The sequence below is a fragment of the Topomyia yanbarensis genome, chromosome 2 (assembly GCF_030247195.1).
Source record: "Topomyia yanbarensis strain Yona2022 chromosome 2, ASM3024719v1, whole genome shotgun sequence".
Taxonomy (NCBI): Eukaryota; Metazoa; Arthropoda; class Insecta; order Diptera; family Culicidae; genus Topomyia; species Topomyia yanbarensis.
This window is the reverse complement of record NC_080671.1, coordinates 95,432,495-95,446,992: the sequence shown is the minus strand read 5'-3', so window position 1 is coordinate 95,446,992 and position 14,498 is coordinate 95,432,495. Positions and strand designations below refer to the sequence as shown.

General features: G+C 43.6%; 1 protein-coding gene across 1 annotated transcript; it reads left to right on the top strand.

Moving 5' to 3' along the window:
* Nucleotides 1-3,082: 3,082 nt before the first annotated feature.
* On the top strand, nucleotides 3,083-5,547 carry LOC131678875 (leucine carboxyl methyltransferase 1-like). Its single transcript, XM_058959291.1, has 6 exons — nucleotides 3,083-3,137; nucleotides 3,208-3,485; nucleotides 3,669-3,852; nucleotides 3,908-4,259; nucleotides 4,323-4,517; nucleotides 4,579-5,547. The coding sequence occupies exons 2-6, from the start codon at nucleotides 3,270-3,272 to the stop codon at nucleotides 4,613-4,615; spliced, it is 984 nt and encodes a 327-aa protein (XP_058815274.1). The 5' UTR covers nucleotides 3,083-3,137; nucleotides 3,208-3,269; the 3' UTR covers nucleotides 4,616-5,547.
* Nucleotides 5,548-14,498: the final 8,951 nt, after the last annotated feature.

The window sequence follows — 14,498 nt, the reverse complement described above, 5'->3', positions numbered from 1 at the left end:
ATAGAGCTCATCGTTCTGTTTTCTCATCTCCGTCAAGTTCGACTTCCCAAGTTAATAATCGTTCTGGGAGGTGTGGCTACTTGATCTCGTGGTGAACATTCAATTCAGGAACCCCATCTCTCGTAAGTTTTCTTGTTGCTCAATCTGGTACTTGCTGCGGCTATCAGTGGTGTAATCAGTCATCTCTGCAGCTTACTACTCCTTGCAAACACAATCCCGTCCTTCGTTGGCCCGATTTTTCTTCTTTTGCATTTGATTTTTTGAATGTCTCCATACCGATGTGTTCCCCCTTCAAGCCGCTATCTCAGTGAAATTTGTGATCCGCTTCGGCGGATTTGCTTTCCAACACTGTCCAAATCCTACCATATCCTAGCAAGTCTCCCCAACTCGCAGTAGGTCTGGGGAAAGCACTACTACTCGGCTCCATTGTGCCATTCAGCAACACAACTTCTTTAAGCTCTTTAGCTCCCTTCCCATGGCATTTGACACCACTTCCTCCTTGAGCCATTCAGCTCCCGACTTGTTTGTTTTAGTCCCCAACGTAGGGCCTAGCCTACTCCGACGGAGAATTTGCCGGCGTGAGAAGTTCTCCAAAACCGAGTCAACCAGACAGGTGCCGAAGTCAGTTCGGCAATCCCGGGTCGAGCATTGCGGCCGGTTCTCTGGTGCCCCGACAACCCGCGATCGATGGTGTCCCGTCGCGGTGTACTTAGTTTAGTCCCTGGCGGTGAATCTAGCTTACGTCGACGAAGAGTTTCCCGTCAAAAGAAGTTCTCCCAATACTGATTCTTCTTTAGTTTTCGTTACATTTCTTTCGGGTCAACCGATAGGGCGCCGTGGTCGGTCCAGCGATTGCGGATGGAGCGTGGCGTTCGATTCGCTGGTGCCCTGACGACCCATACCCGGTTGCAGTTGCTCGCTGTTCATCACGTCGTTTCCGCTGTAAGACGGTCATGATTTGCGTTACCACTCTTTTGACCGTGTTCTTCGTGTTCACTTCACTTATCATTCTGTAGACGACATTATTCGTGTTGATGTCCGGCCTTCCCGTTTCAAGCATCTCTCTGCGTGTCGCTTCGAACTTCGAACTTCCGAAGACCACGTGCTCCAGCACGTTCTCACCATCCGGGCATAACGGTGACGTTGCGTGCCAGAACCGATGGAGGATGAGGATCATCCCGGCGATAACGCATACTTCCACCATCCCGGCTCTCGCGACTCGTACGGCCATCAGCCCAAACGTCCTGTTCAGCTTTTAGTGGTTTCGTTGGTTTTCAACGCAGCACCCCTGGCAGGAACCCCGTATCGCAGTATCGATGACGAAACACTAGCTAGTAGACGTCTCGTGCTACTTCTCGGACCAACGATGTTTGGCATGAGCCTCGCTATTCCGTTCGTTGCCTTCGCCGACCTTTCACAGACATAGTCGACGTGGTTTTTGAAGCTCAACCAGTCGTCGATTATCACTTTCAATTGCTTCAGTGCGTGCTTCGATGCAATCACGTGCCCTTCGACGTCGATCTATATCTGCTGATCCGTTTAACAGTTGCTGACCAATAACACTTGTGGTAAGCTATCTGTGACTTGACCCTGTGCATCCAATCCTCGATCACGTCTATTGTCTCCATCACCACTTCTTCATGTGTCTCACCCATCACCGTTAGCGAGCGTCGTCCGCGAAACCAACGATTTTCATTTTCCTGGGCAGCCGAGGTGTACAACGCCGTCGTACATCCCGTTACAAAGAGTTGGACCGATAATGGAGCCCTGGAGAACGCCCGCTGTGACTCGCATTGGCATCTGCCCTCCGCTCGTCTCGTACAACAGCACTCTGCTCTGGAAATAGTTCTTCAGGATCTTGCATAGATAGTCGAGAACCCCCATTGTGTGCTGCGGTGCTGCGTTGACTCTCCAGCTGGTACTGTTAAATGCATCCTTCATATCTATCGGGACCACAGCGGAGGTTCAATTTTCTCTTCGCTTCTGTTTGGATGCCATCTCAGCACTCTTGAGTACTGTCTAAATTGCAACCACTGTTGATGCTCTTTTGCGGAATCCGAACTGCATCTTGGACAGACCGCGTCCACCCTCCATGCATTTCGTTAGCCTGTTAAGGATGATTCTTTCCAGTAGTTTTCCGAGTGTATCCAGCAGACATATGCTGCCGCTAGAAGCATAACTGTCCCATGTGCTATGGGAATCCCTATACACATGGGACAGTTATGCTTCTAGCGGCAGTATGGGCCTAAACAAATCTGGATCGCTCGGTGGCTTCCCTGGCTTCGGCAGCAGCACCAGCTTCTTTACCTTCCATATTTCGGGGAAGTTACCTTCATTTAAACACTGCTGCAGCACCATCCAGAACACGCCTGGATATGCCAGGATCGCAGCTTTCAGCACCACGTTTGGTATTCCATTCGGACCGGGGGCTTTCTTTAATTTCAGCCACCTCGATACTTCTGCGAGCTCATCGTTTGTCACTTGCCGATCGTCCGCGTTTGCTCCTTCTTCTTCGCCGTACGGTGTTGGTGGCCTTGTAGTTGGATCATACTTCGGGAAGAGACCCTCAACGGTCATCTTCAGCTTACCCTGGAACATTTCTGCTAGCATCGACGGGCCTTTCATTTTCGTCATCACGACTCGGTACGCGTCGCCACAGAGAATGGCGTCTAATTCTCGGCACAGCTCCTTGTGGAAATCTGACGTGTCCACAATAAGAAATGGGTTTAAATTAGATTGATTCCCCTATTTAACTACCAACTCGATTATCATTAATCGATTATTTTGGTTTAGTTTTAAAACAAGTTTAACTGTGTTCGGTTCGTCTGCAGTTGGCTTCTACGCACTAATCATATGTTAGTAGAGATTTGCATCACAAAGAGTAGAATCAAAAAAGTTTTTTTTTAATTTCCGAATATAAATACTGTACATATTTATTTTGTTTTCCTGATATTTTTTATTTGATCAGTTAAGGGATAGATTCAACGCAGTCATGAATGAACTCGTACGTTACATTGTTTTTCTGAAAAATGAATATGTGTAACGTAGGTAACGATTTCTTGTTGGCTCCTCTTCGCCAACTGTCAAAAATGATCAAAACAAAAAAAAATCTTGTCAGGGAACGAAGGTCGCTCCTAGTTCAGTGAAAAAATTGCAAAAGTATTTCAGTAAAGTGCATTGGTTTTACGTGTTCTTTTTTCTCACCAGATTCATCTAAGCCTTGCCAGTCCTGTATAGATACACCGTAGGATACCGTCACTGCTGAACGTATGGAACCGCAAGTGTTTCATCCTTGTGATGAAGCGGTCATATCGACCAACGATGATGCCAGCAACTGCAAACGTTCCGCCGTCAAGATGGGCTACTGGAAGGACGAATACCTTGGATATTTCGTGCGCAGCCCCGATCGAAAGGCTCCCGAGATAAACCGGGGCTATTTTGCACGGGTCAAGGGTATCGAGATGTGCATCGAAAAGTTTTTCAAGGTAAACGCCGGTGTGGGAAATGCATCTGTCAATGTTGATTGAGCTGGCATAAGGTATAATAATGTAGCCAGCTGAGTATTGTGAGCGTATAAATTACAATTATAATCAATCTACAAAAAATTGATGCATATGCTGGATTATGTTAATGTTAACTGCAAATATAAAGTTCTTGTATTTTCGCAGAAAACCGGCGATAAGTGCCAAATCATTAACCTCGGCTGCGGTTTCGATACTTTATACTGGAGATTGCGTGAATCGGGCCACATGATAACCAACTTTGTGGAGCTAGATTTCCCGGCAGTAACATCACGCAAATGCTACCAGATCAAGCGTAACAAGATCCTGTTAGAAAAGATTCACGTCGAAGGTTTGTAACTTTGGCCGGTAGAAACAGCAAACAAACTAACCAACTTTCGTTGCAGACGGCGAAGTTCGACTGAGTCCGACCGATCTGCACTCCAGCAACTATCACATTGTCGGTGTCGACTTGCGAAATATTGACGAAGTGGCTATCAAAATGCAACAGTCTGAGGTGGATTTTAGCATCCCAACCATCTTCCTAGCCGAATGTGTGCTGGTGTACATTGAACCGCAAAATAGCAGCAACCTGCTGAAATGGTTTGCCTCCAACTTTCAGTCGGCCGTGTTTGTCAACTACGAGCAGGTTAATATGAACGACCGCTTCGGTGATGTTATGCTGAACAATTTAAGACAGCGAGGCTGCAGCTTGGCCGGGGTTGAATCCTGCCTTTCGCTAGATACGCAAATTTCCAGGTTTGTATGCAGTCGGTAAATTACTGTTATTTAAGGACGTCATGTGTTCAATCCTCTGGGTAGGTTCTTGAATTGCAACTGGCACGGTGCACGCGCATGGGATATGGTGCAAATTTACAACAGCATCCCGCCAGCCGAACGAGCTCGAATTGAACGAATCGAAATGCTGGATGAGGCCGAACTGCTGATGCAGTTGTTCCAGCATTACTGCATCTCAGTGGGTTGGATCGGAGACCTTTTCCAGGATATTGAAATCACGTGAGTGTACTGTTTTTTGGCTCCTAACATTTGAATACTAAACTGTCAATCATTTTTGCAGCGTTGAGAAACGGCTATCATCGTTGAATATTGACTAATCGAGCCGCGGGAAACTCGTTTTGACAGCGACAGGCAGAGATTATACTTATTTATTTCAAGCTAAAATTGTTTGATTAGCTCTATTTTGTTATTCTCTATTATTATTATGCACTTATAATGGAGTCAAAAGTCACTATTATTAATATCTATAAAAGTCTACCAAAACATTAAGCCGATTTCTCTTTCGGAATTGATCAATTACATAGTAATTGGATGTTTGGAATGGTTCACGCCTTAGTTTATTGCTTTAGAAATTATATCCTCGTTGAAAGTTGAGTTCAACTACGAGCCTAAAACTGCCGAAACCAAAACGTAGAGCGGCTACCGGTATGGCGTCGGTCAGAGAACCGCACACGAAATCGAATTTCAGACCTTTCAAATGTGCTGTTTCTACTATTTATCAATGTAGTGTGATGTTTTACAACAAACAAAATAAACGTATTTAATATAGCAACAACCATAGCCAAAAGCTCTCAACCTCGACCCTTTTCGAGACTGTCTTAACTGTAGCTAGAGTTAAACGAATTATTACATCTGCACATCTATGTATCTACGAAATAGAGTGGCATTTGCATCCTGTAGCTGATTGATAGATACATCACTTCTCGAACAAATATTGACACCACTGATTTCCAGAAACCTTGTTCATACATAGCAAAGCTTTTGTTTGAAGTTAATTAAAATCGTTTCGTTTATTTTGTAGTAATCTAAACAAATGCAGTACCGGCATATACTGCCGCTAGAAGCATAATTGTCCCATGTGTATAGGGATTCCCATAGCACATGGGACAGTTATGCTTCTAGCGGCAGTGTAGGTATCGTCTTCAGTTTGTTCCAGTAATGGAAACAATTTCAGATGAACTGTTTTACCGAACCCAGTCAAATCCTTATTGCTCGATTTATGAATAAAGAACAACATGTAGAAACTTTAGCTGGTGGTATTTATGCCTAAAATATCACATCACATGTAATAGTACATTGTACGCCGAATCAGAATGATATATATTTTGAAACAAAATGTTTTGAGCGACTTGGTGGAATGACATAGCTAAGATAAACGTCTTCCGTTTAATTTCACTGTTTTTTTAGAGTGGATTGGACCACTGAAGGTGTAGAGTTGGATTCTCGGAAAGGCTCCCTGCTACTCTCTACAATGGCAAACTACGGCTTATGGCGGGTATAGGCGTGCGTGGGTTATCGCGTAGGTTCGAGCGCTTGTATGTTAACATGATTGAAGGCGTGGGCGGTTGTATGTAGCGTGTTCCAATGTTATGTAACTTTGTGTACAGGGGCGTCCAGATTCAAGCGATTCATGATCGCGTGAGAATGCGCATTTGTTTAATCTCACTTGAAACCGTGATTATTATTTCGTAGGATAGGTGTATGTGTGTGTCTGTCTGTGTGTGTGATTATGTTGGCGAGATCGCAGGCGTTGGTTTCTGTGAATGATCGCAATTGCTTGTTTGCGTTTGAGACCAATGTTTTATTATAGCGTTGTGCTCGAGCGTTCGATCGCTTGAGGGCTTGATCGCGTGGTCCGCGCGGTTTTGAATAAACGGCTCAGATCTATAAGGGAGTTCTCCCATTTATTTATTTATTACTTTCTCTCATATCACTACTGTATCCGACCATGGTGCCCTCAGACTTCTAACGGGTGATCAACAAATATTTGATTTTTTTCAGTCATTTAGTTAAATAACAAAAAAAATTCAACGAATTCAGTATTTTTTATGAAAAACATAATGTTTATTCTCCAAAAAAACGTCAATGAATGTTGGAGAAGGGGTCCTGGTCAGCCGTGCGACGCAACTTAATCGCGATGCTCTCACAAGAGCGCTGGACGGAACTGACGTTCATCTTCCGGATACAATTCCGGATCCTGGCGGTCAACTGCCTCGTATCCTTGGCCCGCCAATTATTTTTGTACACTAGGGCACTGACGGAGCCCGAAAAAATCCTCTATTGGACGGCACTGGGGCAAGTTGGTCGGGTTCCTTTCTTTCGGCATGTATGGTATCTTTTACTGCTCAAGATACTCCAGCGACTTCTTGGCGTAATGGGAAGACGCTTTGTCCGGCCAGAATACGGCTTCCCATCTGCACGATGCTCCTTTAAGAGCGGCAGAAGAATTTTCTCATGACACCTCCTGGTACACTTGTTGATTGATTGCCAGATCGCTCGGCTTGAACCATGGCTCTGAAATCCCTCTGTCCGGTGTGGCGATGTACAGCATAACTTTCTTTTTTCTATTTTTTGCTCAAACTTATATTTTACTTCGGAGGTGTGGCTGACTTGTCGCTGGAATATTTTTTATTTATTAACAGATTAAGGCCGAAGTGACCTGTGCCGTATACAAAAGATTCCTCCATTCCACTCGGTCCATGGTCGCGCGTCGCCAGCCACGCAGTCTGCGAAGGGTCCGCAAATCGTCTTCCACCTGGTCGATCCATCGTGCTCGCTGCGCGCCACGTCTTCTTGTACCGGTCGGATTGCAATTGAGAACCGTTTTCACCGGGCTTTTGTCCGACATTCTGGCTACGTGCCCGGCCCACCGTAGTCGTCCGATTTTCGCGGTATGACAGATGGGCGGCTCCCCCAACAGCTGATGCAACTCATGGTTCATTCGCCGTCTCCATGTGCCGTCTTCCATCTGCACTCCACCGTAGATGGTACGCAGCACTTTTCGTTCGAAGACACCAAGTGCGCGTTGGTCCTCCACGAGCATGGTCCAGGTCTCGTGCCCTTAGAGAACTACCGGTCTAATCAGCGTCTTGTAGATGGTCAACTTCGTACGACGGCGAACTCTGTTCGACCGAAGTGTCTTGCGGAGGCCAAAGTAAGCACGATTTCCTGCCAAGATGCGTCTACGAATCTCTCTGCTGGTATCATTGTCGGCGGTCACCAGTGAGCCCAAGTACACGGACTCTTCAACCACCTCGATTTCGTCGCTACCGATGCAAACTCGAAGCGGGCGGTTCTCATTCTCTTCTCGTGAACCTCTTCCTATCATGTACTTTGTCTTCGACGTGTTGATGGCAAGTCCGACGCGCTTGGCTTCTCTTTTCAATCTGGCTTCCTCCATCTTCTCAAAGTTTCGTGCAATAATATCAACGTCATCGGCGAAGCCAAGTAGCTGAACGGACTTTGTGAAAATCGTACCACTCGTGTCGATTCCTGCTCTTCTTATTACACCTTCCAGCGCGATGTTGAATAACAGACACGAGAGACCATCACCTTGCCGTAACCCTCTGCGTGATTCGAAGGGACTCGTGAGCGTCCCTGAGACACGTACTACGCACATCACCCGATCCATAGTCGCCTTCACTAATCGCGTCAGTTTGTCCGGGAATCCGTACTCGTGCATAATCTGCCATAGCTGATCTCGATCGATAGTGTCGTATGCGGCTTTGAAGTCGATGAACAAATGATGTGTGGGCACATTGTACTCGCGGCATTTCTGCAGTACTTGACGAAGAGCGAACACCTGGTCCGTGGTAGATCGTTCGCTCATGAAACCCGCCTGGTACTGCCCCACGAACTCTCTTGCAATTGGTGATAGTCGATGGCATAGTATTTGGGAGAGTACCTTGTAGGCGGCGTTCAGCAGGGTGATTGCTCGGTAATTACAGCAATCCAGCTTGTCGCCCTTTTTGTAGATAGGACACACGACACCTTCCATCCACTCCTCCGGTAAAATCTCCTCCTCCCAAATCTTGGTAATCACCCAGTGCAGCGCTTTAGCCAGTGGCTGGCCACCGTGTTTTAGTAGCTCGCTTGGTATTTGGTCAACTCCAGCGGCTTTATTATTTTTGAGCCGTCTGATCTCCTCCTGGATTTGTCTTAATGTCTTCTGCGCGTGCTCCCAGGTGCGTTACCGTGCCATCCTCGTCGTCTGCTGCATCGCTGGAATAGTAGCTGTTATTTCCTGGCATGTGGGTCTTAGAGAGTGGAAAGTAACTTTCGTCGTCCAGCACGAACGACGTCCCGTGATATTTCTTCGTCCTCCACCGGCACTGCGATTTCACGATCGCCATCTGCTCGTCCGTGTACTCGGGGGACCGAGTCTTCTTCCGACATATGATGTTCTCCTTCTTGAGAGTTCGGTGAATCAAGGTATGGGAGCAGTGATATTTTCGGCTGGCGTCACGCAAACCTATTCCGTCCTTGTTGTTGAACAGCTTTTTCAGCGCTTCGTTCTTCTTATTCTTCGTCATTATCTTCACCGGACGGCCGATACCGGCCTTCCGCTCCACGCTCTGGTACGCCATGATCCGGTAAACTGTACTCACAGGCACATTTTTTTCTCGAAAGTGGTCTACCGTAAGCTTTTTTCCACGGTGACCATGCGTTTCGAAAAACCGAACAACACGCTCGCGGAGTGCTTGCTGTCTTGATGCCATCTTCGATTGAACTGACAGCACCCGAGCGAAAAGAAACATGCCACCCATTTCTAGGGAATCCAAAGAGCAATTCTCTTGGAGAGAAAAACATTTACACTCTTTATACTTTACTTACAGAAGGTATTGAAATCATTCTCATTTTTTATTGAACACCCATTAGTGTATACGTATGTAAAAACTCTCCAAAGAAGACATTAGTAGTATAAAAGATTCCAAGTAACATTTCAGGATTTTATAGACGTTTCAATAGCCAGTACTACTCAGCTCCAGCTGAACATAGGCTGTGTACGAGTAATTAGTAATCATTTATTCCACCCTTAAACATCTCGATTTGGAGAATTGATTCAGCCTACCTGAACCATGCCGAATAACAAATTTTAAGAAACACTTTTTAAGCTTTTGTTCATCCTTAAAAAACATAGTTCAGCTAAACCAATAAAGGTTTTCCTTACCTTTCTTCAGCTATGATAATTAACATTGGAAAATTAAAAGCAAAAGTTGAGAATTCATTCTTTTTTCACATTGAATCTATTTAATTTAACCTCATAGTTGTATATTCATATTGGCATTGTTTTGGTATTAGTATTAATATTGTCAGCAATGAAAATTGTAAATTCATATTACCTCGCACATTGATGTAATTTTCTCGTAGTTGGATTCGAACTCAAAACCTGTTGAATAATAATCACTTACCTTATCCCTTGCTCCAATCTTGTATATATCAAACGCAGCAAATTCTACCAATATATTGAAAAGACTGAACATTTGTACCTAAACAAACGTAAGACCGAATAAGCGTGTAAGCTTAGTTAATCTGTCAATGAAAAATAATATGGGTTTTATGCAGTTTCGATTTCGAGAAAAATGCAGGTAAAATAATATGAGAAACCTAGTAGAACTATTTAGAAACACATAGTTATCGTTGCAGGTGGGAATAATCACTTTACCATTGTCCAAACGAAAGAAGCAGGTAGAATGGTGCTGTCTATTGTGCCACATCAATGGGTGAGTGGCAAATACCTTTCATGGCCGGACAAAAAGCGAACAAATTGATTAAAGACCCGTCTTCCAAACCTGGAAAGACATGGAACAAAATGCTTTGCACGGTAAAACGTAGATGGATTCCAAGTTATTTGGACGCTGAAAAAGAAACGGCTGAAATGTCCGGTCATACTACTGATGCATCGAATCCCCATTAACAGTTCCGTCTAAAAAAGCCAGAACAAAGGATTTAGTTCCGAACGGAGTTAGGCAGAAGAATGGCAGTAGCAGGGACTTTAACAGCGATTTTTTTTGCCTTTTGTTCATAGTAAGGGTATGTAATCATTGAAAATCGACGTTGTCAACTTATACACACATATCTTAGATATTTTCAATGAAAAACCTGCTAGAAAAGATGAGGAGACGCTATTATTAGCTACCTAACGTCATACTACATCTAACTGTATTTATATTCTAGATCCTCTTGTGTTTCCTTTGAACTCATTTCAACCGATTGATTCGGATCCAACATCAACAACGGCAAGACCCGTTCAAACGTTGTCAACTCAGCCGCTATCACATATTGCAGAGCTGGCTTCAGACCAAGAGCTTTCATCAGAGCCAGAACAGCCACTTATAACACAAGTATTTACGTTGGCACCAGCTGATATTTTAAACGAAACCGAACATATTGGAGAATATTCACCAATTCCAGCGAACGAATCAGAGAGATGAAACGATGAAAGAAATTCTTGCCAGGATTGATAGCGTCAAAACGGAGATTACTGACACGGTCCTCAACGCAATTCAAACGCTGATGACGAAAACTATCGCTGCAGTCAAATGTGATTTTGATGCAAAATTTGCACTAATCCAGCAACTTAAAAACACTCCCCATGATATATCGGTTGACCAATTATTACTTTCTTTATAGACAATTTTTTTTCCTTTTTTATTAGCGACTTGTAGTGAGTAAATCTTTTTCCTTTTTTATATTGTAACGACATATAATTAGCAAGGGACTGGAAGGTGAAGTATTTTTCAAATATTAAGAGCCATAGTACTCAAGGAAGAGAAAGGATTTGAAATAAGAAAGTTTAGAAAAGCGTGGAGTAGGGTCAATGAACAAGCTTAGGGTTTCCCGGCTACTTAACTCTTTGTCTTCTGCAACGCAGGAGTCAGGATCTTTTGTCATTAAATGCGAATCACCTGAGTCTGCGGCATGTCCGGACAAGCGTAAAGTCAATTTGATGACTTATGCTGTCGGAACCGATTTTTGCAGCCTTTTTAATTGAATCTTTTTCATTGAAATTTCAACGTAAATAATTTTAAAGTGTTAAGAAGTAACTAAAATGTTATTACCGATCAGGGTTTTGCGTTTGCTTCATTGGATTTTATTTCTTCGAAAAATTGGTTGGAACAAGCGTGTTGTATAGGTTGGGACACCATACAATTACGCATGCGTACAAGTTTGCGTACAAGTTTTACATGTAAAAACTGGTAGTCAGATTAACTTTGTCAAATGGAAGTAAATAAGTCTTTCAGTTACTTATTCTTATTCAAGGGTGACCATACGTCCTGGTTTCCCAGGACATGTCCTGGTTTTGCATTATCTGTCCTAGTGTCCTGGGAAGTCGAGAAAAATGCTTGATTTGTCCTCGTTTTTCTCCTGTAAGCCTAATATATTTCTATCTATTCAGTCTTCGATTTTCACTATGTTCTAGATGGCAGTAACTACTGACCGCAACCATAACTGCAACGTACACTCATCCTCAATCGGAATGTGACAAACAAAACTTAATATAGTCGAATCTCCCAATTGTACCTTTCGATGGTTTTTTAAATCTCCCAAGAGTACCTCGTCAATATCGATGAAACAATGGTTATCAGCGCTTCTCCTTGGCTTAAATCGTCATTCAATCCGGGACTCGAAGAATTCCCTTTCGTACCTCTGAAAAGACATTTCGGCATTTTGGTGCTTCTGCTTCTACTTGAGTTCTCTTGCTAGTGGCTTTTTTCGTCTTACTGGAAATCCATTCCATAAAAAGAAAAATAGCACCTAATCAGTCGCTCTGCTTGTCAACAGCGCAGTGAATCAAACGAACGTTTCTACCTATAGTCTGCTGTCTATATGTACCGTGCCAGTACTATAAACAAGCAAAGCAATCGAATAATAAATTTCGTCCAAAGCCAGTGTGGACAATAAAGCACCGTTACTTTCATCGATACGATATCGATCATTCATTTCAAGATGTTTGAAACTCAACAGCAAAATTCAACAGCAAATTTGCAAATGCAATTTAGACTAACGGAAGTCGTCGTTATACAAGCTCACTACACTCATTACTGATAACATTTAAAACTTTGGCTATAACGGAAAGCTACGCAATGGAAGCCAACATGCAATACGTCGTTGAGCATGATAATGTTAGGACCAAGATATCCATTTATATTGACAATGATAAGATTGATATGCGTCTGCACGATCAACACCTGGGTACTATTGATAAATTTATTACAACCATCATGTCGGAATACGTAACGGTGGAATCCTTTAAGTTTGAAACCCGGAGAAAATTTAAGTATTTCCAACGGTTTTTGTTTCTTGAGAATGCGAGTGACCTATTCCTTCATATTTGAACTTTCAATTTAAAGCAAAACGCGTGAGCAAATCTTAAATCACGCTGTGCACGTATGAAGAACAGACTCCTACGTTGTTATACAAGAAGATACACTACGAGAAACCATGTACGCAAACCTCTAACGAAGCAATATCAACTGCAAGCATACCCATCACACAGCCCTTCATCAACATCAACTAAATCACAAACCACCAGCTCAGGCACCAACGAATACTGGAACAACAGAACGTACGCACAGTGTGATATGTGCACAGCACATATTCCCGAACCCACACCAACCATACATCCTGAAAGACCTCACTAGCTAAACCACGCTGTGAGAAAATAATTCATTCCCACAATATTGAACTGCTTACGCGTCAAATGCAAATGCACGCGCAAGCGGGGTAAAGACCCAAAGGTCTCAAGAATTCTGACATGACAAAAACGTGTCCTGCTCATATTCCAACTCTTAGTTCCCAAGCGCATTCCGTGCAAACTGCCTTCTCCGAATTCTCTCCCATTCTTTCAGGTTATTCTCTCTTACGTTGCATTGACCATTCTTTACATAATAGATATACATAACTGACTCCAAGCGCCTCCAGTAGGAAGAATTGTAGACAGGGTAATTGAATAAAACATTCACTGTCTAACTCACAACGGGTGTACGTCTTTCTTCGATGACATCCCGGTGACGTTCTAGTAAAATTATTTAGGAAGAGATAAAACGCCACAACAGCGTGAACGATCATTGTGATGTGCCTACTACTTCCCAAACAACTGCCAGTACCATCGATATTAAAGTAAATAACAAAGAACACGGATACGCGATCGTGACCCGTAGGCCCCACAAGCAACTCAAACCAGGTAATCGTGAAAGCCCATACAACATTAACAGCGAGGATAGCATGAACGAAAACGAGGGAAACAAACCAAACATTTCGTTCATCGCGACATGCATGAATTGAATTTTGTTTTCTTTCAAATTCACGCAGGGATGTCAATTTTTTCAAGCTCGGGCTCAAACTGATATTATTTACACCGCCAGTTTTCATATAGCAATCGATCAAACGGAGAAATTTTTGGTAACAACGGTAGGTTTTGCAGCTCTCAAGCTACTATACTACTATTTTTGGTAACAACGGTAGGTTTTTCGAGAGATAATGGTTGTCAATGGAGATTGCCAGGCATAGCGCAGGGAAGCTACTTGGGATCACTGATGTTTCTGATTTACGTCCATGTCGTGTTTTTAGTACTGAAAACTCCTCACCGGTACTGCACAGACCATCTCAGCATTAAACGTTAGCTTATGGTGGTGTAGCAAGAACTGCCACTGTGGAACTGCGATGAAAGACTTTCTGGCAGAGCTTTTCCTCCCAGACTACCATAACTTTTTTACTGCCAAAACATGAGAAAAAGGCAATGTCGATTGAGAGGTAACGGGGGGAATCCGTACCCTTTCGACTGTCCTGGTTTTTTACTCGTCTGATATGGTCACCCTACTTATTCAAAAATGCTAGTCGTTCCTATATATCTGCTAGCTGGTGCTGAGAACTTCTTGGCGGCAGTATTTCACCCTATACCGATGCCCATTTTCGCGATACATTTCGCTGCCACTCTAACGGAATAATCATCGGCGGTAAAATTTCTCTAGACAACGTTATCCCGATTTTCTCCAACTTCGTGTTTTTCCTCCATAACTGCCGTTGCTAGCCCGCTGACCGTTATCTGCTGTCTACTCACTACTGTTGCTAATATCGAAGCTTGTCGAAACGTTAACCGATCCTTCAGAGAAGCCGTCCAACTTGACATACATCCCTTTCCAGCCACCCTCGCAAAATTTCGTCATTGGTTTCTTCATTGACTTGTTTCTAAAGTGA